This window comes from Salmo salar, chromosome 27 (genome assembly GCF_965601325.2).
Source record: "Salmo salar chromosome 27, fSalSal1, whole genome shotgun sequence".
Classification (NCBI taxonomy): Eukaryota; Metazoa; Chordata; class Actinopteri; order Salmoniformes; family Salmonidae; genus Salmo; species Salmo salar.
This window is the reverse complement of record NC_138317.1, coordinates 22788547-22814534: the sequence shown is the minus strand read 5'-3', so window position 1 is coordinate 22814534 and position 25988 is coordinate 22788547. Positions and strand designations below refer to the sequence as shown.

The 25988-nt window shown below is 41.4% G+C and overlaps 1 protein-coding gene across 10 annotated transcripts in view; it reads left to right on the top strand.

Annotated features, from left to right (window-relative positions):
• The window catches only part of LOC106588669 (thyroid hormone receptor beta), a 145382-nt gene that overhangs the window by 106926 nt on the left and 12468 nt on the right, over positions 1 to 25988 (top strand). For 5 of the 10 annotated variants that reach the window (XM_014177883.3, XM_014177882.3, XM_014177884.3 and 2 more), the window contains exons 6-9: positions 19141 to 19241; positions 19421 to 19568; positions 20864 to 21069; positions 23709 to 23795. In XM_014177883.3, the coding sequence (XP_014033358.1) occupies positions 19141 to 19241; positions 19421 to 19568; positions 20864 to 21069; positions 23709 to 23795 (542 nt within the window). Of the gene's footprint in view, positions 1 to 16953; positions 17487 to 19140; positions 19242 to 19420; positions 19569 to 20863; positions 21070 to 23708; positions 23796 to 25988 lie in introns of those variants that run through there. The other 5 variants (XM_014177879.3, XM_014177880.3, XM_014177886.3 and 2 more) reach the window with 5 other exon arrangements.

Genomic DNA, 25988 nt, shown 5'->3' with positions numbered 1-25988 from the left:
AGCATGCTCTATTGCAGGGAGCTTTTCAGAATTGTTCGTTTTTCTGTAATATCTGTGTTTTTGCATGTACATTGCTTGGTTGATTCATGCTACGCTACATGTTATGCTGTTATGCTTGGTAGATTCATGTTAAGAATCCATTCTGTTAGTAATTGCATTTACTGCAAGTTTAGATGATTGAGGTAGTCTCAGTTTCTCATCTTCCCTACCCTGGCATTCATTCTGAATGCAGGTTGCAGGTGATTAACCATTCCACTTGTTGGATAACTCTGGCTGGATTCCAATAGGAATTACACATCACTTTGCAAGCCAGCATAATGTGACTTGCAGGCCTGATGTGGCCTGTAAACTAGTAGATTCATAGCACCACTGTGTTAGGTTATAATTAGACCTTCAAATGAGTGGATTCGGCTATTTCAGCCACACCCGTTGCTGACAGGTGTATAAAATCGAGCACACAGCCATGCAAACAAAGAATGGCCCGTACTGAAGAGCTCAGTGACTTTCAACTTGGCACCGTCATAAGATGACGCTTTTCCAACAAGTCAGTTCGTCACATTTCTGCGGATGCCAGGAGAACGCTACCTGCCTGAATGTAAAGTGCCAACTGTAAAGTTTGGTGGAGGAGGAATAATGGTCTGGGGCTGTTTTTCATGGTTCGTGCTAGGCCCCTTAGTTCCAGTGAAGGGAAATCTTAATGCTACGGCATACAATGACATTCTAAACAATTCTGTACTTCCAACTTTGTGGCAGTTTGGGGAAGGCCTTTTCCTGTTTCAGCATGACAATGCCCCCATGCACAGAGGGAGATCCATACAGAAATGGTTTGTCGAGATGGGTGTGGAAGAACTTGACTGGTCTGCACATGACCTCAACCCCATTGAACACCTTTGGGATGAATTGGAACGCCGGCTGCGAGCCAGGCCTAATCACCCAACATCAGTGCCTGACCTCACTAATGCTCTTGTGGCTGAATGGAAGCAAGTCTCTGCAGCAATGTTCCAACATCTAGTGGAAAGCCTTCCCAGAAGAGGCTGTTATAGCAGCGAAGGGGGGACCAACTCCATATGAATTCCCATGATTTTGGAATGAGCTGTTCAAGAACAGGAGTCACCATATAGTGTGTGTAATGTATTGGCTGGTAGAACTGTTCATAGACACACATACACACACTCCCCTCCTTTAGTGCTCCATTTTTAGGTTCTGACTTGAATAATTCAGTTCTCTGTCTCACATCCAGATGGATGCGGGACACAACATACCAACTGTGGCTCTGTCTGTCTGTCTGTCTGTCTGTCTGTCTGTCTGTCTGTCTGTCTGTCTGTCTGTCTGTCTGTCTGTCTGTCTGTCTGTCTGTCTGTCTGTCTGTCTGTCTGTCTGGCTGGCTGGCTGGCTGGCTGGCTGTCTGGCTGTCTTGCTGGCTGGCTGTCTGGCTGGCTGGCTGTCTTGCTGGCTGGCTGGCTGGCTGGCTGGCTGTCTGGCTGTCTTGCTGGCTGGCTGGCTGGCTGGCTGTCTGGCTGTCTGGCTGGCTGGCTGGCTGGCTGGCTGGCTGGCTGGCTGGCTGTTCTGTAGCTCTAACTGAAGCCTTCTAAATGTCTGTCTGTCTGTTCCTCCTTCTCTCTCTCTCTCCTCTCTGTCGCCCTCTTTCTCTCCTCTGGCTTTCTCTTACACACACACACACACACACACACACACACACACACACACACACACACACACACACACACACACACACACACACACACACATACACACACACGCTAGGCATGCTTATTTTTATGCAAATGTCATGCCCGGCAGTAGCATCAGCCTCATTCAGGCCACCAGTGCATCTAAGGACAGGACAGTAGTTTGTGCGTGTATGTGTGTGTGTGTCATGCCCTTCTCACTGTGCCAGGCTGGTCCTGAGCAGACAGCTACTCCACACCAGCCTGTAGCCGTTTCATTTGCATGAAGTGTGTATAGGTGTTGGAGTTTCTGAGGTTTTGGTCAGATGATCTTCCCAACAGCATGCAAAACAGCACTTTGGGTGGAAGCCTATCCAGCACTGTGTCAAAGCTGGCTAGCTAGAGCTTCCACTGATTTATTTCTTTACAATTCTTAACTCTCCAACAAATAGCAGAATGTCTCTTCATGTCTCCTTCCTTTGAAAATAACTGATTGACTTCTGGTAGTTTAGGTGCTCAAAGTAGTCAACAACGTGAATCTTGTTGTATTGATCTGGTGAGCTGTTTAAGGGAGATTTGTGTGTGTTTGTGTCCATTGAGGCATCAGAGTGACTGTGATGTGTATGATCTGATGAGTCCAGTCACTGGAGGGTTAGTTAGGAGCCCTCTGAGGAACGGCTCATTACGCATGACAACAAAGCGTTGGCATATTCTTCCACTTTTGTCCTCTCATTAACAGTGACCTTACTGTTCTCCTCTGACACGTCTGGTCACAGAATGATATGTTACTTATAATATATGTATAGTTATAGTATCAACCCTTCAAGGTTGTTCAAGGGCTTATCATTTAGACTTTTCCCTAACATCTTTGTCCTTATATGCCCGATCTTTCCCCCAGATAATTCTGTCAAGGCATCACTTAGTCATCCCAAATGACAGTGAAGGACCAGAGCCCAATGGAGATCTGGTCAAAATTAGTGCATTGGGTGTCATTAGAGGCACGTAATTGCATCATTGAGTCATTGCTTCAAACAGTACATCTTGATAGGTGATTAACAGTAACGAACAGGAGAAGGGGGATGGGGGGGGGGGGGGGGGGGGTGATGAAGAGACTGGATTCAGATTCATTTATCTCCAAAATTCAAGTTTTTCCCAGCTGGTCATGATGACTCATGTTGTCTCATTCAACTGCGTCAGCTCATTCTGCTGTTGTTTTGTTGTCCATTTGGTGTACAGATGTCAGATTACCATTAGCACGTATTAACACACATTAACGGACAGTGTAAGGGACAGTTCACCCAAATTAGAAAAATAACCTATTTGTTTCCTTGACCTGTAAGCAGTCTATGGATGAGAAAAGACTTCAATCCATGCTTTGGTTTTGGTTACCTGGCCACTGTCACCAACCTCTAACTTTGGTATTTTAGTACAAATATCTATACAAGACAATGAACCAGATAATAGCATATTTAACATTTCTTAGTGACTTTATTGAGCTACTCAATCAGTTTCCGACATGTTGGGTGATTTGGGCCTGACTAGTTAGCAGTATTGACTACGAGCATCTGCTTGTCATTAACTATGACACTCATGACCCCATGGCCTGAGATTCACCCAAACAACATAAGTCCTGTTCTGAGAAGGCTTCTCAGCACTGTGAGCACGTTGATAATGTGCGGACATTTACAACTGAAAAAGTATCTAGTAGTAGTAGATGTAGTAGATGTAGTAGTAGTAGTAGTAGTAGTAGATGTAGTAGTAGTTGATGTAGTAGTAGTAGTAGATGTAGTAGTAGTTGATGTTGTAGTAGTAGTAGTAGTAGATCTAGTAGTAGTAGATGTAGATGTAGTAGTAGTAGATGTAGTAGTAGTTGATGTAGTAGTAGTTGTAGATCTAGTAGTAGTAGATCTAGTAGTAGTAGATGTAGATGTAGTAGATGTAGTAGTAGTAGTAGATGTAGTAGTAGTAGTTGATGTAGTAGTAGTAGATCTAGTAGTAGTAGGAGGTATGAACATGATCAGGCAGCACTGTGCACTGTTGTGGCACAAATTACTTTATAGATAACCAACTTTTGAAAACCGTTGGAACTTCAAATTATCACACTAGCCAGCACTATTGATGGAAGTGTATAAATATATGTTTAGTACCATAAAAGATAAAAGTGTCATTAGTGGTACAAAACAACAAGCAGAAACCCCCAGGAAAAGAATATTGTTATTGAATGTTAACACCCTTGACACATGTGAGCTAGTATAGTGATAAACCTAATAGACTTTTGCCTCACTCGCTTTGGGGTGAACGCTGTTGTGTTAATTCAGAATCATTGGGCCTCTCCAATGGTTTGCCTGGGCTCACCCCAGCCTTGTGAGGGGAGGTTGTCCAGGGGCCTGGTGTTAGCCTGGTGTCCTTCTCAGGTAACACGGTGTTGGACGGGGACATCTGGCTCAGGATAACATGTCAAACCAGGCCCTATCCTTGCAAGACTGAAGCCTGCCATCTGAAAATTGTTCTTGACCAGCTTTGAACCCTCTGAGACCTCAAGTGATCGATCAGGGAGGGAATATATTAGGGACAAGCCTGCTTCGGCTTCCAGTATCGACAGGTGCTGAGGAACGAGGTTGAAGACTCTCCCGGGAATGTTGTTGCTGAGAACCTGGATGGACTGGACTGGACTGGACAACCAAGGTTGGGCCATGGGGCATTACCACCAAGAGGATATACTGTATATACTCATACTCATAGATCCACTGACCTTTCTGTGAGACCTCGGAAATAGCATATGAGCCGAAATGCTTATTTTGGAAAAATGGTCACCTCACCTCCGTGGACCAGTTAACGGTTCAAGCCTGGCAATGCCTGTGTCTGAAGGAGCAACCAGTCTTGCTCCTCAAATGCTCCCATGCTTTGGGTGAGTTTTGAGTAGATATCAGTGTTTATGTTTATATATATAGTTTTATTTATTATTTTAAATTCAGGAGAGATTTCAATTTAGTGAAAGAGCGATTTTATGCTGCTTATGAAGAAATAGCATATCTATGGTGTGTGCATGGCATCTAAGGTTGAAATTATGCCTTTTTACAATACCGTATTTGATTGTTGAATGACCGTGGCTGTTTTGGGTATTTGGAGTTTTAGTAGTAAGCAGCTCGACCTCTTTGAAGGGTTTGTAGAGTAGATCATGTCATCAGAAGAGTGGATACAAAAAAACTCTGCTCTCTGAAACGTTAGTACTCAATTACAGTTACTTAGTGCCAGTTTAAGATGTGCATTTCATGGTGGTGCAACCCAGTAGACCAAAGGAACTAATGAATGAACCTTTTATTTGATCAGTCAATCCTGAAGGATCTGTCTAGAGTCATTACTATTGAAACATTATGGGGAAAAAATGTATTGAGAACAGAATATATACCTGACTTTTTCTGTATTTCTGTAAGAGCTATATCATTAATGATTATTTTATATACATGGCCATTTTGGTCCAGAAAGTATGCAATCCCAAAGGAAACAAGTTGATCAGTGTGAAGTGTGTTTATAGTCTGTTTCAATTCGGTGTAAAACTATAATTCACTTCTATATTCTATGTTCACTTAACTTTTTTTTAATATATAATGTATGTAAACTTTGTGTAAATTCCTCTGTCTGTTTCTGTCTCCATATGTTGTCTACTGCTACCAGCACCATATCACCAAGTAAAATTCAGTGTAAATGTACTTAGCGAATAAAGGTGATTCTGATTCAGATAATATTTGGGTTGTAGGTCAGGTTAAAAACAAGTTCTAGCTCTACACCGATCAACTCCTCAGATTAAACAATAGTAACACTATATACAAATAACAATACAAAAAGACAGATGGAAAAAGAGGGAAACAAAACACCCCAAACAGAACAATACACTTATCTAGAACAGATTGCAGAGTATTGACAGGATTTATAGTGTCTGATAGACACTTGACATTTCTGTCTCGAGTCCTCTAAGAAACACGAATGAGATTAAGGGCCACAGAGGACTTCACCTCATCAAAAAGTTAAACTGGTATCAAGGGCCTCTTTAGGAGCAGATTTACCTCAAAGGGCCTTACTTTTAGCAGCTGTTATGTGTTGATCGTGTTACAGTCTTAGCCACAGTCGTCTGAGCCCAACTCCGTTGGTGTGTCACTGGTCACAAAAGGATGGCTGGTCACGTGGATACATCTATTTAGAGGGTTCTTTTTAAGGATCCACTGCCTGCGTCCCAAATGGCACCCTATTCCCTTTACAGTTCACTGTTTAACCAAAAATTCTATGTACTCTGGTCAAAAGTAGTGCACTAAAAAGGGAATAGGGTGCCATTTGGGACACATACACTGTGGTTAGGTGATTAAAATGCGTCTTTGTCTTGTAAACACACGTCTGTTCAGCATCTTCATTGATTAATTAATTGATTGTTCAGAATCGCCTTATATGCACATTTAACTGTGTATCCATCAGTCTAGTAATGAAAATAGAGAAGAAGAAAGAGAAAATGTGTATGCATTTATGGCATGATTAATCTACATTTACAGTGCACTCGGAATGTTTTCAGACCCTTCCCTTTTTCCACATTTTGTAACGTTACAGCCTTATTCTAAGATCGATTAAAGGACATATTTTCCTCATCAATCTACACACAATACCTCATAATGACAATGTGAAAACAGGTTTTTAGAAATAAAAAACTGAAATACCTTATTTACATAAGTATTCAGGTCCTTTGCTATGAGACTGGAAATTGAGCTCAGGTGCATCCTGTTTCCATTGATCATCCTTGAGATGTTTCTACAACTTGATAGGAGTCCACCTGTGGTAAAGTCAATTGATTGGACATGATTTGGAAAGGCACACACCTGTCTATATAAGGTCCCACAGTTGACAGTGAATGTCAGAGCAAAAACCAAGCCATGAGGTCGAAGGATTTGTCCATAGAGCTCAGAGACAGGATTGTGTCGAGGCACAGATCTGGGGAAGGGTACCAAAAAATATCTGCAGCATTGAAGGTCTCCAAGAACACAGTGGCCTTCATCATTCTTAAATGGAATAAGTTTGGAACCACCAAGAATCTTCCAACAGCTGGCAGCCCAGCCAAACTGAGCAATCGGGGAGAAGGGCCTTGATCAGGGAGGTGAACAAGAACCTGATGGTCACTCTGACAGAGCTCCAGAGTTCCTCTGTGGAGATGGGAGAACATTCCAGAAGGACAGCCATCTCTGCAGCATTCCACCAATCAGGCCTTAATGGTAGAGTGGCCAGACGGAAGCCACACCTCAGTAAAAGGCACATGACAGCCCGCTTGGAGTTTGCTAAAGGGCACTTAAAGGACTCTCAGACCATGAGAAACAAGATGCTCTGGTCTGATGAAACCAAGATTGAACTCTTTGGCCTGAATGCCAAACGTCACATCTGGAGAAAACCTTGCACCATCCCCACGGTGAAGCATGGCGGTGGCCGCATTATGCTGTGGGGATATTTTTCAGCGGCAGGGACTGGGAGATTAGTCAGGATCAAGGGAAAGATGAACGGAGCAAAGTACAGAAAGATCCTTGATGAAAACCTGCTCCAGAGTGCTCAGGACCTCAGGACTGGGGCGTAGGTTCACATTCCAACAGGACAACGACCCTAAGCATACAGCCAAGACAACGCATGAGTGGCTTCGGGACAGGTCTCTGAATGTCCTTGAGTGGCCCAGCCAGAGCCCGGACTTGAACCCGATCGAACATCTCTGGAGAGACCTGAAAATAGTTGTGCAGCGACGCTCCCCATCCAACCTGACAGAGCTTGAGAGGATCTGCAGAGAAGAATGGTGTGCCAAGCTTGTAGCATTATACCTAAAATACTTTAATACTGAGTGAAGGGTCTGAATACTTATGTAAATGTAATATTTTAGTTTTTAATTTTTATAAATTAGCAAAAATGTTTAAAAAAATGTAAAAAATGTTTTTGCTTTGTCATTATGGGGTATTGTGTGTAGATAGATGACGGGAAAAATCAATTTAATCCATTTTAGAATAAGGTTGTAACGTAACAAAATGTGGAAAAAGGGGTCTGAATACTTTCTGAGTGCACCGTATTTAAGCTTCAGCACGTTTGTTTTAAGAACACATATATTTCAGTATTGAAACTGACTGAAAAGTGTGTAAAATAATACAATTATACATTTACAATTATTTGTGGTTATTAGATTTGAATTAATTAGATGCAATAATTTATTAATCTTAATAAGTATGTATCATTGGCACATAGCCAGGTAAAATATTTGACTTGTTACCTTGTTACCTGCTCTGTTTAGTCTATAATTAATGTTTAGTTACAGGTTTTTTTAATTGCTAACATGCATTGGTCAAAACTGAAGTCACATTGTCAAAACTCTTCACACAGTCAGCGAAACAGAAGTGTATGTGGACCAAACTGTGAATCATTTTTCATTGCTTTCACACAAACAAAATGCATTCAATGACCACATTCTCCGAAATCGATTAACTCTTTTCTCATTCATACTCCACCACCTGCAAAACTATATATTTTCAGCTCGTTTTCAAATGCCAACACACTGTTTCCAAAACTGTTGAAAACACATTCAAAACAAAATGATGGCAAATGTTGTGCATTTCTGCACTAACCAGATTAAAACATATAGAAAATCTCATCAGAATATTTAATCATTCCAAACACAGCTGATTGCAATTTCAGCTGAAAGCCCACCCAAGTGTCCTGTTTTTAGTCTCGTTACCAAACAGACAAAAGAGGACGGCTTAGGAATGGTTTAGTTTGGAAACATGGATCAAGGAAGACCGGTTGGTGGGGAAAGAAGAGTGGCAGGGAGAGGGAGAATGTGTGGAGGACAAAGACCAAGAGCTGGGGGTCTCTGATGAGATAAGGGCCCCAATTATTGACCATGTTGTAAACCCTGGTCTCTCTGAGAGAGGCTGGTTTAAGAGTGCAACCAAATCTGCAGCGTTCAACAGTTGCATCAATAGTACACATTTTCTGGCAAAACAACAGGTGAGATGTGCATCCTTCAATGTAATTGAACTACATATTACAGTACAATACAATATGTTCACATTTTTACATGTACTGACATTTTGAAATACACTGCTCCAAAAAATAAAGGGAACACTTAAACAACACAATGTAACTCCAAGTCAATCACACTTCTGTGAAATCAAACTGTCCACTTAGGAAGCAACACTGATTGACAATACATTTCACATGCTGTTGTGCAAATGGAATAGACAACAGGTGGAAATTATAGGCAATTAGCTAGACACCCCCAATAAAGGAGTGGTTCGGCAGGTGGTGACCACAGACCACTTCTCAGTTCTTATGCTTCCTGGCTGATGTTTTGGTCACTTTTGAATGCTGGCGGTGCTTTCACTCTAGTGGTAGCATGAGACGGAGTCTACAACCCACACAAGTGGCTCAGGTAGTGCAGCTCATCCAGGATGGCACATCAATGCGAGCTGTGGCAAGAAGGTTTGCTGTGTCTGTCAGCGTAGTGTCCAGAGCATGGAGGCGCTACCAGGAGACAGGCCAGTACTTCAGGAGACGTGGAGGAGGCCGTAGGAGGGCAACAACCCAGCAGCAGGACCGCTACCTCCGCCTTTGTGCAAGGATGAGCAGGAGGAGCACTGCCAGAGCCCTGCAAAATGACCTCCAGCAGGCCACAAATGTGCATGTGTCTGCTCAAACGGTCAGAAACAGACTCCATGAGGGTGGTATGAGGGCCCGACGTCCACAGGTGGGGGTTGTGCTTACAGCCCAACACCGTGCAGGACGTTTGGCATTTGCCAGAGAACACCAAGATTGGCAAATTCGCCACTGGCGCCCTGTGCTCTTCACAGATGAAAGCAGGTTCACACTGAGCACATGTGACAGACGTGACAGTCTGGAGACGCCGTGGAGAACGTTCTGCTGCCTGTAACATCCTCCAGCATGACCGGTTTGGCGGTGGGTGAGTCATGGTGTGGGGTGGCATTTCTTTGGGGGGCCGCACAGCCCTCCATGTGCTCGCCAGAGGTAGCCTGACTGCCATTAGGTACCGAGATGAGATCCTCAGACCCCTTGTGAGACCATATGCTGGTGCGGTTGGCCCTGGGTTCCTCCTAATGCAAGACAATGCTAGACCTCATGTGGCTGGAGTGTGTCAGCAGTTCCTGCAAGAGGAAGGCATTGATGCTATGGACTGGCCCGCCCGTTCCCCAGACCTGAATCCAATTGAGCACATCTGGGACATCATGTCTCGCTCCATCCACCAACGCCACGTTGCACCACAGACAGTCCAGGAGTTGGCGGATGCTTTAGTCCAGGTCTGGGAGGAGATCCCTCAGGAGACCATCTGCCACCTCATCAGGAGCATGCCCAGGCGTTGTAGGGAGGTCATACAGGCACGTGGAGGCCACACACACTACTGAGCCTCATTTTGACTTGTTTTAAGGACATTACATCAAAGTTGGATCAGCCTGTAGTGTGGTTTTCCACTTTAAGTTTGAGTGTGACTCCAAATCCAGACCTCCATGGGTTGATAAATTGGATTTCCATTGATTATTTTTGTGTGATTTTGTTGTCAGCACATTCAACTATGTAAAGAAAAAAGTATTTAATAAGATTATTTCTTTCATTCAGATCTAGGATGTGTTGTTTAAGTGTTCCCTTTATTTTTTTGAGCAGTATATATTGATTTGTGTTTTTCAGTAGGATCCAAAGGTTGCCTCCCACAGGAGAGAGAGGCAGAGGTAGTAAATATACATTGCATTCTCTAGCCTATAAAGCTACCTATCAGATGCACAGGGAATTGCCATTGTTGACATGGTAATTGGCAACAATGCAATAAAACTGCTGGAAATTCGGGACAGAGTGCGGGCAGACAATATCACTTTTGGGAGTGTGAATACGGACAGCAGAACAACAATTGCCAGAGTCCTAGAGAAACATAAAATAAGGATGAAGCAGTTGTACGCTGTAGCCTTTGAGAGAAACGGTGAACGTGTGAAGGAACTCCGGTATCAATATGTCCAGGTCAGATGTCTGTTCAATAACCAAACAGGGTACATACACAGCTATGCATAATGTAAAGTACTGTAAAACTGTGGATTTACTCTATTTTAGAGAGTAAAGGAGATGGAAGCCATGCAAACTACACATACATTCATCTTTGTTGATGAAGCTGGATTCAACCTGGCAAAAACACGCCGCAGGGGAAGAAATGTGATTGGATAGAGAGCAACCGTGGATGTCCCAGGCCAGAGAGGAGCTAACATCACAATGTGTGCAGCACTGTCCCATGATGGTTTGCTGTTACACAAACCACTCATTGGCCCCTACAATACAGAGAGGCTCATTTATTTTCTGGAGGACCTGCATAATCGACTTGTGCCAGCGAAGGAGAGAGGAGCAAGAAACTCCCCTACCTTCGTTGTTGTGTGGGATAATGTGGCATTCCACCACTCTGCTGCAGTCAGACTGGTTTACTGCACATCCCAGGATGTCAGTACTATTCCTGCCTCCATACTCCCCCTTCCTAAACCCCACAGAGGAGTTTCTCTGTGTGGAGGTGGAAGGTTTATAACCACCATCCACATGACCAGATGTCCTTACTGGATGCCATGAATGCAGGGTGTGGAGACATTTCTCCTGAAGACTGCCAGGGTTGGATTAGACATTCCAGAAGATACTTTCCAAGATACATCGCCAGAGAAAACATAAGATGTGATGTTGATGAGAACTAGAACCCTCACAGTACTGTACAGTATGAGTGATTATACTATACATGTTGATGAGAACTAGAACCCTCACAGTACTGTACAGTATGAGTGATTATACTATACATGTTGGTGAGAACTAGAACCCTCACAGTACTGTACAGTATGAGTGATTATACTATACATGTCGATGAGAACTAGAACCCTCACAGTACTGTACAGTATGAGTGATTATACTATACATGTTGATGAGAACCCTCACAGTACTGTACAGTATGAGTGATTATACTATACATGTCGATGAGGACTAGAACCCTCACAGTACTGTACAGTATGAGTGATTATACTATACATGTCGATGAGAACTAGAACCCTCACAGTACTGTACAGTATGAGTGATTATACTATACATGTAGATGAGGACTAGAACCCTCACAGTACTGTACAGTATGAGTGATTATACTATACATGTTGATGAGAACTAGAACCCTCACAGTACTGTACAGTATGAGTGATTATACTAGACATGTTGATGAGAACTAGAACCCTCACAGTACTGTACAGTATGAGTGATTATACTATACATGTTGGTGAGAACTAGAACCCTCACAGTACTGTACAGTATGAGTGATTATACTAGACATGTTGATGAGAACTAGAACCCTCACAGTACTGTACAGTATGAGTGATTATACTATACATGTTGGTGAGAACTAGAACCCTCACAGTACTGTACAGTATGAGTGATTATACTATACATGTTGGTGAGAACTAGAACCCTCACAGTACTGTACAGTATGAGTGATTATACTATACATGTCGATGAGAACTAGAACCCTCACAGTACTGTACAGTATGAGTGATTATACTATACATGTTGGTGAGAACTAGAACCCTCACAGTACTGTACATTATGAGTGATTATACTATACATGTCGATGAGAACTAGAACCCTCACAGTACTGTACAGTATGAGTGATTATACTATACATGTCGGTGAGAACTAGAACCCTCACAGTACTGTACAGTATGAGTGATTATACTAGACATGTTGATGAGAACTAGAACCCTCACAGTACTGTACAGTATGAGTGATTATACTATACATGTTGATGAGAACTAGAACCCTCACAGTACTGTACAGTATGAGTGATTATACTATACATGTTGATGAGAACTAGAACCCTCACAGTACTGTACAGTATGAGTGATTATACTATACATGTTGATGAGAACTAGAACCCTCACAGTACTGTACAGTATGAGTGATTATACTATACATGTTGATGAGAACTAGAACCCTCACAGTACTGTACAGTATGAGTGATTATACTATACATGTTGATGAGAACTAGAACCCTCACAGTACTGTACAGTATGAGTGATTATACTATACATGTTGGTGAGAACTAGAACCCTCACAGTACTGTACAGTATGAGTGATTATACTATACATGTTGATGAGAACTAGAACCCTCACAGTACTGTACAGTATGAGTGATTATACTATACATGTTGATGAGAACTAGAACCCTCACAGTACTGTACAGTATGAGTGATTATACTATACATGTTGATGAGAACTAGAACCCTCACAGTACTGTACAGTATGAATGATTATACTACACATGTTGATGAGAACTAGAACCCTCACAGTACTGTACAGTATGAGTGATTATACTACACATGTTGATGAGAACTAGAACCCTCACAGTACTGTACAGTATGAGTGATTATACTAGACATGTTGATGAGAACTAGAACCCTCACAGTACTGTACAGTATGAGTGATTATACTATACATGTTGGTGAGAACTAGAACCCTCACAGTACTGTACAGTATGAGTGATTATACTAGACATGTTGATGAGAACTAGAACCCTCACAGTACTGTACAGTATGAGTGATTATACTATACATGTTGATGAGAACTAGAACCCTCACAGTACTGTACAGTATGAGTGATTATACTAGACATGTTGATGAGAACTAGAACCCTCACAGTACTGTACAGTATGAGTGATTATACTATACATGTTGATGAGAACTAGAACCCTCACAGTACTGTACAGTATGAGTGATTATACTATACATGTTGATGAGAACTAGAACCCTCACAGTACTGTACAGTATGAGTGATTATACTATACATGTTGATGAGAACTACAACCCTCACAGTACTGTACAGTATGAGTGATTATACTATACATGTTGATGAGAACTAGAACCCTCACAGTACTGTACAGTATGAGTGATTATACTATACATGTTGATGAGAACTAGAACCCTCACAGTACTGTACAGTATGAGTGATTATACTATACATGTTGGTGAGAACTAGAACCCTCACAGTACTGTACAGTATGAGTGATTATACTAGACATGTTGATGAGAACTAGAACCCTCACAGTACTGTACAGTATGAGTGATTATACTATACATGTTGATGAGAACTAGAACCCTCACAGTACTGTACAGTATGAGTGATTATACTATACATGTTGATGAGAACTAGAACCCTCACAGTACTGTACAGTATGAGTGATTATACTATACATGTTGATGAGAACTAGAACCCTCACAGTACTGTACAGTATGAGTGATTATACTATACATGTTGGTGAGAACTAGAACCCTCACAGTACTGTACAGTATGAGTGATTATACTATACATGTTGATGAGAACTAGAACCCTCACAGTACTGTACAGTATGAGTGATTATACTATACATGTTGATGAGAACTAGAACCCTCACAGTACTGTACAGTATGAGTGATTATACTATACATGTTGATGAGAACTAGAACCCTCACAGTACTGTACAGTATGAGTGATTATACTATACATGTTGATGATGTTTTTTTTAATTATTATTGCAGTCCTGGAATTTCAGGAATTAGTTTTTTGTTTCAACTTTTTATTTTTCACAAGTAAATTACTATATGCAAAGATATAGAAAAAATAAAAGCTATTGAAGCAAATTGCTGCATTTCTGATTCATTCTTGTTACATATACTTTAGTACAGTCAATAAAGTGAAATGGTGTTATTATTATTCTATGATGAAATACTGATTTATGTGAAAAATCATTCAAACTTCAAAGAGAAAAGTTCATCATTTATGTAATGCTCCCTGTTAGTGGTTTTTAGCTCAGTGTGTTATGAGGGACAATGTATGCTTTCTGAGTGAGAATTGTTGCCAGTGTAATGGTCGAACAAGCTTATATTGAGACATGTATAAATTGTTTTGGTAGTTTGGGTGAGTTTTGGAGGTGAGATGAACTGTTTGGCCAAGATGCATGTTGGTCATGCAGACTGTGTGAAGAGTTTTGAAAAAGTGGCTTCTGTATTGACCAATGCTTGTTAGCAATTGAAAAAAGCTGTAATAGCTATCAATAAGAGCATGGCCATTGATTGTTCAATTATTAGAATATCTGCAAAATGTACACCTAATTAAATATTGAAATAATTGTTTAATTAACTCAGGAACCACAACTGTGTGGAAGCACCTGCTTTCCTTGTATCCCTTTGTATCCCTCGTTAACTCAGCTGTTTCCGTTACTTTGTCAGTTACGTGTCCGTTGGCGTGTGATTCCACTGCAGTTAAGTATTCCTATATCAAACATCAGTCAATTGATTGGTTGGTTAATTGGGTGCGATAAAGACAAATACACTTTGTGAATTCTAAAAGTATAAGACAATATTTGATTAATATAATGGTACATTATTTATTCATATAAACAATGAACGTTTTAGGGAAACTACTGTATGCCTAATTAAGAAATCAATTTCATTAAGATTTAAAACTCGATTGAGTTCTAAAAGTTTTTGTTGCGTGTAAATGGGGACAAGGTGAACAGCAGAATACTTAACATCTCTGTCTCACTGTATATGCTATTGTTATTCTGTAGGCCAGGAGTCTTGGTTGTCATTGGTCAGCTAATGGTTAGTAATGTGGAACAATACTGTAGCTATTTGGTGTTGTTTGCTTGACTGACTTGTTAGGACTGAATTGATATTAAATGTATTTCTTCTTTCAATTTGAAATGATTATTGACTTGTAGACCTCTAGCAGTTATATGTCCACTAGACCTAATGTTAACTAAAAACTATTTCAGTTATTAAACTGAGTAATATCAAGTGATCCATCACTACTTGAAACTCTGATATAGTTATTTGGACGTAGTTATTATTACTTTATTATTTTTGGAACTTTATTAAGTAACATGTAGTGTGTTTCAAAGTTGTCGTAAAGAGGTTTAGCCAATCATATCTTAGCAAGAAAATAACCTTAAGTGTGATCAAGCATATGTTTGTACTTAGTTAGTCCGTCTACTTTGATTGTCCAATTAGAAAATATCGCTACCGCCTTCCCCTCTGCCATAAGGCTTATCCTGTGAACCATAATCAATACCATAATCAATATGGCTGAATGTCTGAAGATTAACATACGATAAGGTGGTTTGGCACATGGCGCCTCCCATTGAAATGTAACCTGTTGATCAAACTATATCAGAGTATCAGAGAATAAATACTTTTGTTTCTTTCTTATATTCTGACTCAAAGAAGAAAGTAATATGCAATCAACAGCAGGAGAATATAACTTCAGTATTCCATTTATTTCAACATTTGATAATTGTATATGATCTTGAACCATTGCACTTAGCTCCTGTGATATTATAATTGTAATACACTTGTGAAAGGGTATTGCTAGATTATAATCAGTAATTCACGGGGTATGCAGGTGTTTCTAATGAGTTATAGAAGTTCCGGATGTTTCACTGACCTAGTAAGCAAGTTGTTTTTAGCTGGGTTGTGTTGTCCATCATGGATTACAGTGAGGTGGTCTTCATTTTATGACAATGGTGGTATAACTTAACCCTTGTAAATGAACTATTCTATTCTAGTCTGAAGTGAAGTCTTAAGTTTTACTTTATTACCAGTGAAAAGTTTGGGATTACGTGGGATTCATGTAGATTGATGTGAATTGAAGGCAGGTGTTTTGAGTTTGTGTGACATAAATCACTGAAATAGGCCTAAGAAGGCTAAACCCGATTATTCTGAGATTTGAACTCTAATGTGCATGATATTGTTTATCATCCAGATCTAAGTGTTAAATTGAATTGACTCACCAGGTGTTGACGAACCAAACTAAACTTCTCCCAAGACTGTCCGCTACTACTTATTCATACTCTTATGCCAGAAAAGTATTTTGGATTACTTTTCTTTTGTTATTTTGTACTGTCTTTGTTTGTTGTTAACTTCTGCCAGCGGCACGGCACCATATGTCTATGACTAGGTGATGGTGGTTGGTGAGGCACATCAATCAAGGCTTTAATCTGCGAGAACATCACCATCTTGTTGCTGTCTGTCTGTTCCACTTCTGGGATTTACAGAGTCAGATTAGAAATCTCACGTCGTCATAAAGCTCCTGCCCCATTCGGCTGGTAGGGCACTGTGGGGTGGGGTGGGGCCGGGCGAGTACGTGCTAGGGGTTGTACTGTAGGGGTGGGCCCAAGGACTCGGTATATAAGACTCATTCTACCAACATAGCCCCTACCTGCTCCGTACACAGTATGTTATCATATCCGTATCAATCGTTTCATTATTTATCTAGACTAATTTAACATAACGCTGAATTAATTAGGCTTAGCTCTGAGTTGATACGTAACATTGACTCCAGGCTTCTTTTCTTATTTTTTTGGTCGTCATCAGCTTTTTGTATGAGCCTACCTGCCTTCGGTGCAGTCGTTGGCCATCATGAACTACTGCATGCCTGACATGTATGAGATGCCTCATGGCGTGGGCGGTGGCTACCCGATGCAGGGCGGTGGGGAGTACTGCATGTATGGAGGTGATGGTCCCGGGGGGTACGGGCACTGTGAGCCCCAGCCCATGCACCAGATCCACCCTCCCTGCATGGAGCAGGCTTGGCCCCCCAGCCAGCCCTACGCCTGCTCCTACCCAGGACCCAACCCCGTGTTCAAAAGTGAATACTGCACCATGGAAGTGCCTCTCAGCCACTACAACCACCAGCCCGACTACTATTCTGAGGGGAAGCCTGACTTCTCCCACATGCAGTGGATGCAAGAGGTCAACAAGAAAGGTAGGGAGTTGGGACTAGGGAGCCGTGCTTCTGGCAGTAGAACCTGGAAGTACTAGGGATTATTGTGATGGCATGGCAAGCTGAAAGGTAGGGACTAACCCGGTGGCGTGATGGTATTTGATGTATGCTCGTCTCTAGCTTGGCGTGAACAGTGATTTATCTCATTGCAAACCGTTTCAGTGTTGAACCTTGCTCATATGTGTATATATAATATCGTAGTGACTTTTGATACACTATAATCGTAGTGATTCTGATACTATATGGTTATTAACACATAAACACTGAGTACTGTGAGTTTATCGGTTGAGAAGTCAACCCATTAGGAACAGTTTGTAGTTATGCACATTGAACTATGTATTCACTTTCAAACTAAGCCCTTTTGAAGTTTAAAGGCAAATTCAGACCACCAACATAATACAAGTCCATGGACTTTGAAAAGACTTGTTGGCAAACTTCTGAGTTGTCAGTATGTCTCTGCATTTGATTGTCCTGAGCAGTGTTCTTAACGTCTATCATAATGGTTTGCTATTAAATTCACGGGTGGGTATTAATTGTGTTGACAACCTGAGCTCCTTTGATCAGGCTTTAGTTTGGACTAGAGTAAATCCAAGTTGACCTAAGGTGTCATACCGTGCCAGAACTGACCTGCCAGAGAACCTGTTGCATTTTGTGGTGTGTGTGTGTGTGTGTGTGTGTGTGTGTGTGTGTGTGTGTGTGTGTGTGTGTGTGTGTGTGTGTGTGTGTGTGTGTGTGTGTGTGTGTGTGTGTGTGTGTGTGTGTGTGTGTATTGATTGCTGGTGCAGGGAGCAAGCCTACAGACAGGGTAACAGAAGGCTGGAGCTTGCTGGTTGATGGCTTGGCCCTGACTCCCCTCGACTCGTATTGATCATTTCTTGACCTTGCCCCCACCTTACTCCTCTCTTCCTACCCCCCTCCCGTCCAGCAGTCTGACGGCCCCCCTGCATGCCACCCTGCTCGTGTGTCCGAGCTGGATCACCTCTCTCAGTGGGCTAAGCCCCCAGGCTTGCCCTCACTGACCCTACCTTTTTAACTCTTGTTACCTCTGCTTCTTAACTTCTTAGTGCTACACACTTTAGGCCCTTTTGGAGAACTTTGTGTTGAAATGAATGATGTTAAACACATCTGGTGGAAATCACCTCTTTGTTTCTATGTTGCTGTGTTTACAAAGATCATGTTCAGTGGTCTGCTTGTGGTCTGACAGTAGTAAGGGAACACTTTATTGTCCCATAGGGAAATCTGTCTGGTAATCATACAGGCGTTCCTGGCATCCATAATTGGTTGTTTCTGAATGCTGTTTGTATCCAACATAAGTATAGTTGTGTCCCTGTTAACAGATCGCCGCTGGCCTATATGGGGCGGCAGGTAGCCTAGTGGTTAGAGCGTTGGGCCAGTAACCGAAAGGTTGCTGGATCCAATCCCTGAGCTGACAAGGTAAAGATCTGTCGTTCTACCCCTGAGCAAGGCAGTTAACCCACTGTTCCCCGCGCCCCGAAGACATGAATATCGATTATGGCACCTCTCTGATTCAGAGGGGTTGGGTTAAATGTGGAAGACACATTTCAGTTGAAGGCTTTCAGTTGTACAACTTTCCCTATATGATGCGTTTACGTTTGATCTCTTTCTGTCTTGTTAGGGTACATCCCCAGTTACCTGGACAAGGACGAGTTATGTGTGGTATGTGGGGATAAAGCTACAGGATATCACTATCGCTGTATCACCTGTGAAGGATGCAAGGTAATACCAACACTGGACATATGTATTAATAACATATGTAATAATACCAACACTTAACTCCCTGACATGGTTTCAGCAGTATCCATCAAAAAGGAAAAATTCTATGAAATATCATTCTTTAGATCATTGTGTTCCGGAAATTCCCTTTCAAACATTTAGTTTATCTTTTTTTCCCAAAGGGTTTCTTCCGGCGGACGATCCAGAAGAACCTGAACCCGACGTACGCTTGTAAGTACGAGGCAAAGTGCGTCATCGATAAGGTGACCAGGAACCAGTGCCAGGAATGTCGCTTCAAGAAGTGCATCGCTGTCGGCATGGCAACAGACTGTAAGTAGTATTCTGCTTAGTTTAGTTCCCCAGAATACCTTTTTAGAGAGGATGTTCCTTCTTCTAGAGTGAGATGTATAATACAATTATAATAATGTAGCGTTCATATTTAATTGAGGACATTCACTACCACCACTATGGCAGCTGGGGAAAAAACGGATTAAACAAATGAACTAACTAGCACTAGTTCTGATTGCTCTAAAAATGTGTCTCAATAAATACGCTCCAATCTAGCTGAAAGATCTGTTAACTGAACTTGATAATCACGCCTGGCCTGCCAGGTGGCTCATCACGGAGAGCTGCTTAACCTGCCTATTTCAGAGTACAGAGATAGGGAGAGCTAATGTCATGACTCCTCATAACAGGAATAGACTGCCTCCTTCATTACTCTTTACAAATACTCTTCTTCGTTCTTTTTTATCGTGCAATTTCTATCATGCTTTCTCTGTTTTTACTTCTGTTATCGAATTTGTATTATTGTTTATCTATTGGCAGATAATGTTTTTAATGATGGATTTTATCAGTGTAAATATCGGAGGCAGAGTGCATTTGTTTTGAATTGTATATTGTATGTATTGTGAATTGTATGGGGCCATACTTGCAAACAATAGAACATTTAATTTCTTAAAATAGCAGTGGCAGTTCTTAAAATAGGTCAAGTCGGCCACAAGAGGGATTCATGTAACCCTCCAAATTCAAGTTTTACATGTATCCCTCTGGTGGCTGAGTTGACCTATTTTAAGAACTGCCATTGGTTTGTGGAGAAAGAGTTGAAGATCTTTGATAGGCTGATGAGGATTTTGATACAGGAAATAATCACTACCACCTGGTGAGGTTAGCATAGGACTAACATGTGCCAGGTTGTCTGATGGTAGCAGCTACAATGTAGCGTTCTATCGCGTGACACTATGTCAACGATTTTAATTGTCTGACGCTTAAACTTAACCTTGAAGTTAAACTTGTTGTAGACTTACTCTCTTGCTTCTTTGTGCGCTTGATCCCCTTTCTCTCAATCCCCTCTCCGTTCGTGACTCCTTGCTTCCCTCTTTGACCCTCTCTCTCCCCCTACCACTTCACCCTTCCCCCAAACCCTAACACCTCACTCTCCTCCACTCCCTCCCATCCTCTACACCTTCACCACTCCCTCCCATCCTCTACACCTTCACCACTCCCTCCCATCCTCTACACCTTCACCACTCCCTCCCATCCTCTACACCTCCACCACTCCCTCCCATCCTCTACACCTCCACCACTCCCTCCCTCCCATCCTATACACCTCCACCACTTCCTCGCAGTGGTGCTGGACGACAGCAAGCGGCTCGCCAAGCGGAAGTTGATCGAGGAGAACCGTGAGCGGCGGCGGAAGGATGAGCTCCAGAAGACGGTGTGGGACCGGCCTGAGCCGTCCCAGGAGGAGTGGGACCTGATCCGCATGGTCACCGAGGCCCACATGTCAACTAACGCCCAGGGCAACCACTGGAAACAGAAACGCAAGTTCTTGGTGAGACGTCTCCTCCGTGGCTGACAGCGTCTAACCAACCATGGCTGTTCTGTGAAACATTCCCAGTTCCCACAATTCCTCTCTTGTCCCCTTCCCTACCTCCTATCCCATCCCCAACCCACCACTGTTCCCAACGTTAATATGTCCATGTTTTTTGTATCTCCTTGTAGAATGGGGAGAATTAGCTGGATGCTGGAGAAAGTGTTCCTCAACGCAGCAGACATTAACTTAAAACGGAACAATCCATTCCTGTTGTTTTCTTCTTTCTCTCCCCTTTAAAACAGTGTTCTTTAATCATCTAAACAAATACTAAAAACGAATAACTGTTTCTATCTCTCTCGCTTTCTCTCTCTTTCTCTGTCTTTCTATCTCTCGCTGTGTGGTGAACAGTACTTACCTTATAATTTCACTCCTCACATTTTAACCAATTGATTTTATTTTCCATAAAGTCTAATCATCCTCTGCAGATTGAAGTCTGTCTCAGTTTCTTTGACTCTATCCTGGAGTTTCCATGTAGAGATGACACAAGGCCGGGACTATAGACTGTTGAGTAGGCCACATATACAGTATAGAAATATTGAATTGTAATTTATTTTATGTATTTATTTTGGATTAGTAATAGTTCAAGATTTAGCTAAACAACACATTTTCATCTGTAGTCCCTGTGCAGACTGTATTATTATATGGTATTATATTAGTATTACAGTATTACATTATACTATATTATCGTAATGTACAGTACCAGTCAAAAGTTTGGACAAACCTACTCATTGATGGGTTTTTACTTTATTTTTTTCTATTTTCTACATCAAAACTATGAAATAACACATATGGAATCATGTAGTAACCAGAAAAGTGTTAAACAAATCAAAATATATTTTGGATTTTAGATTCTTCAAATTAGCCACCCTTTGCCTTGATGACAACTTTGCACACTCTTGGCATTCTCTCAACCAGCTTCACCTGGAATGCTTTTCTAACAGTCCTGAAGGAGTTCCCACATATGCTGAGCACTTGTTGGCTGTTTGTCCTTCACTCTGCGGTCCAACTCATCCCAAACCATCTCAATTGGGTTGAGGTCGGGTGATTGTGGAGGCCAGGTCATCTGATGCAGCACTCCATCACTCTACCTGGCCAAATAGCCCTTATACAGCCTGGAGGTGTGTTTTGGGTCATTGGCCTGTTAAAAAACAAATGATAGTCCCACTAAGTGCAAACGGAAGGGATGATGTATCACTGCAGAATGCTGTGGTAGCCATGCTGGTTAAGTGTGCCTTGAATTCTAAATAAATCACAGTGTCACCAGCAAAGCACCATCACACCACCAGCTCCATGCTTCACGGTGGGAATCAACACATGCGGAGATCATCCGTTCACTTACTCTGCGTCTCACAAAGACACGGCGGTTAGAATCCAAAATCTCAAATTTGGACTCATCAGACCAAAGGACAGATTTCCACCAGTCTTATGTCCATTGTTCGTGTTTCTTGGCCCAAGCAAGTCTCTTCTTCTTATTCATGTCATTTAGTAGTGGTTTCTTTGCAGCAATTCAACCATGAAGGCCTGATTCACGCAGTCTCCTCTGAACAGTTGATGTTGAGATGTGTCTGTTACTTGAACTCTGTGAAGAATTTATTTTGGCTGCAATCTGAGGTGCAGTTATTCTAATGAACTTATCCTCTGCAGCAGAGGTAACTCTGGGTCTTCCTTTCCTGTGGCGGTCCTCATGAGAGCCAGTTTCATCATAGCGCTTGATGGGTTTTGCGACTGCACTTGAAGAAACTTTCAAAGTTCTTGAAATGTTCCGGATTGACTGACCTTCATGTCTTAAAGTAATGATGGACTGTCGTTACTCTTTGCTTATTTGAGCTGTTCTTGCCATAATATGGACTTGGTCTTTTACCAAATAGGGCTATCTTCTGTATACCACCCCAACCTTGTCACAACACAATTGATTGGCTCAAACACAATTAGTGAAGGAAAGAAATTCCACAAATTAATTTTTAACAAGGCACACCTGTTAATTGAAATGCATTCCAGGTGACTACCTCATGAAGCTGGTTGAGAGAATGCCAAGAGTGTGCAAAGCTTAAATCAAGGCAAGGGATGGCTACTTTGAAGAACCTCAAATATAAAATATATTTTGATTTGTTTAACACTTTTTTGGATGCTACATGATTCCATATGTGTTATTTCGTAGTTTTGATGTCTTCACTTTTATTCTACAATGTAGAAAATAGTGAAAATAAGAAAAACCCTTGAATGAGTAGGTGTTTCCAAACTTTTGAAGGGTACTGTATATCAGCTTTGATAAACTGATTTGTGAGCCTTGACGTACAACAGTACAATTTGAACCCCTCCCCCCCCCCAAAAAAAAAGAACTTTACAAAAATGTTTTACCTGAATACCTTTAATTAAATTAATGTTCATAAGTATAAAATAAATGCTTCAGCCTGAGCCTAAATCTTGTCATGGAAACTCCACTTTGCATTTTGTGTACTACTCACCTGTTTTCTCTCTCTGCACTTACTTTTCTGTCATCTACCTGTCCTCAGTTTAAACGTGTTCTTTTTTTTAGTTGGCTTGACACGGGTTCCTCATTGAAACGTTCTTCACAATCTCTGTTGATTGTCCAACAGGTCGAGGAAGCAATGCTACTTAATGAAATAACATGTAATTTATTCTATACTTCTGACCAGAGTGCAGTGGGGGTGAAGGAAACCAAGGTAAGAACTAGTAGATAAAATATAATACTGAGTTTAAATACTATCAAAACACTTCTCAAATCGCACCTGCTATAGCTAGCTATTATATTATAGGCGAGTGTTAAAATACAGTGGTTCATTCAAATTGGGGTTAGAAAAAAAGATATAATTTGTATCCTAGTTTTAGACATATCTACTATTCACACACTGTTTGTATTGCATATTTTAAATAGTTTTGTGAATTCCTTACTTGGCACTAAATTATTCACTACCAAAACAGTGAAAAAGTTGCAATGAATGAATGAATTAATAAAAACAAGATTTTTAAACTGATTTTCAAAACCTTTAAATGTAATTCAGAGACATATTTCACCATCAATGTCAGGCTCTGACCCATGGACAAGTTCCCTGTATTCACAGACCAAGCTTCTCGCACGTGGCTGCGTTTACACAGGCAGACCAATTCTGCCATTTTTTTTCGCTAATTGGTCTTTTGACCAATCAGATCAGCTCTGAAAAAGAGCTGATGTGAAAGATCTGATGTGTTTGGTCAAAAGACCAATTAGTGGCAAAAATATCAGAATTGGGCTGCCTGTGTCGTACACACTTTGGCTGATTGGGACATGTAACTGTGTAACTTTTGTGGCAGGAGGGATTAGGCTGAGGACCTTGTCCACTGTATACCATATTGTAGCAACCTTAACTCAACACTTAAACCTCTTGGCGTAACGGTTAAGGTATTGGCTTGACAGTCGTTGGACCTCGGTTCGAGTCCCGGTCGGGGCTACCCCCCCGAATTCGCTACAATAGTATGTCCTTGATTTAAAGCGAGAAGAAGCGGTTTTGTCCAATTAATTTGACTTCCAGGAAGAAACAATTATCTATGTCTTTAATGTAGATTATCTTATCAGATGTTTTTTTCAATAGATGTAAAGAAATACAGTGGATTAACAATAAAGTGTCAGTTAACAAAACAATCATGTCAATACCAAAATCAACCAAATTGTTTCGGTTGTGGACGTTTCAGATTTTCGTTACCATAGCTAGCTAGCTACTGAATATTTTGGACATATATTTTTGTTCCAAATACATACCATTTTTTTGTATATTATATGTTCGGTATTGACACATCATGTGGCTATGATGGAGAGGGACGCAATCCCATTTCCTGATTATAGTTGTAGGGATGTGGCTTAAGTCACATTCATTCTACAGTCTTTTAATGTGTGTTTCGGTAGTGACATACAAAGTGGGGAAATCATATTTTAGAGAAAGATTTTTTACAATAAAGTAGCAGTATCTTTCAATTGAATAATAAAACAAATCAATATGTTCTATTGAAATAATAGTGTGAAAAAGATTTAAAAAATAATGAATCACTTTGTTTTCAAACATACATTTTAGGAGCCAGGGTGGGGACAGCCACCCCCCAATAGAAATGAGTATATCAACAAACATGTTGTACTATATTAATTTAACAATATGTGTGTTATTGCCTTGGCATGAATTAGAATAAATCATGATGTTAATAAATGTCCTAAGTTTGGAGACTTATCCGTTTTTGAAATAGTTTTTTTGACTGGGGACAGCAATTTGAAGCACTTCTGTTGAATGACCCATATACACTACATTGCCAAAAGTATGTGGACACCCTTCAAATTAGTGGATTTGGCTATGTCAGCTACACCCGTTGCTGACAGGTGTATAAAATAGAGCACACAGCAATGCAATCTCCATAGACAAACATTGGCACTTGAATGGCCGTACTGAAGAGCTCAGTGACTTTCAATGTGGCATCGTCATAGGATGCCACCTTTCCAACAAGTCAGTTCGTCAAATTTCTACCCTGCTAGAGCTGACCCGGTCAACTCTAAGTGCTGTTATTGTTAAGTAGAAACGTCTAGGAGCAACAATGGCTCAGTCGCGAAGTGTTAGGCCACACAAGCTCACAGAACAGGACCGCCGAGTGCTGAAGAGGTCACTCACTACGGTTTCCAAACTGCCTCGAAGCAACGTCAGCACAAGAACTGTTCTTTGGGAGCCAGGCCTAATCGCCCAACATCAGTGCCAGACCTCACTAATGCTCTTGTGGCTGAATAGAAGCAAGTCGCTGCAGCAATGTTCCAACATCTAGTGGAAAGCCTTCCCAGAAGAGTGGAGGCTGTTATAGCAGCAAAGGAGAGGGACCAACTCCATATTAATGCCCTTGATTTT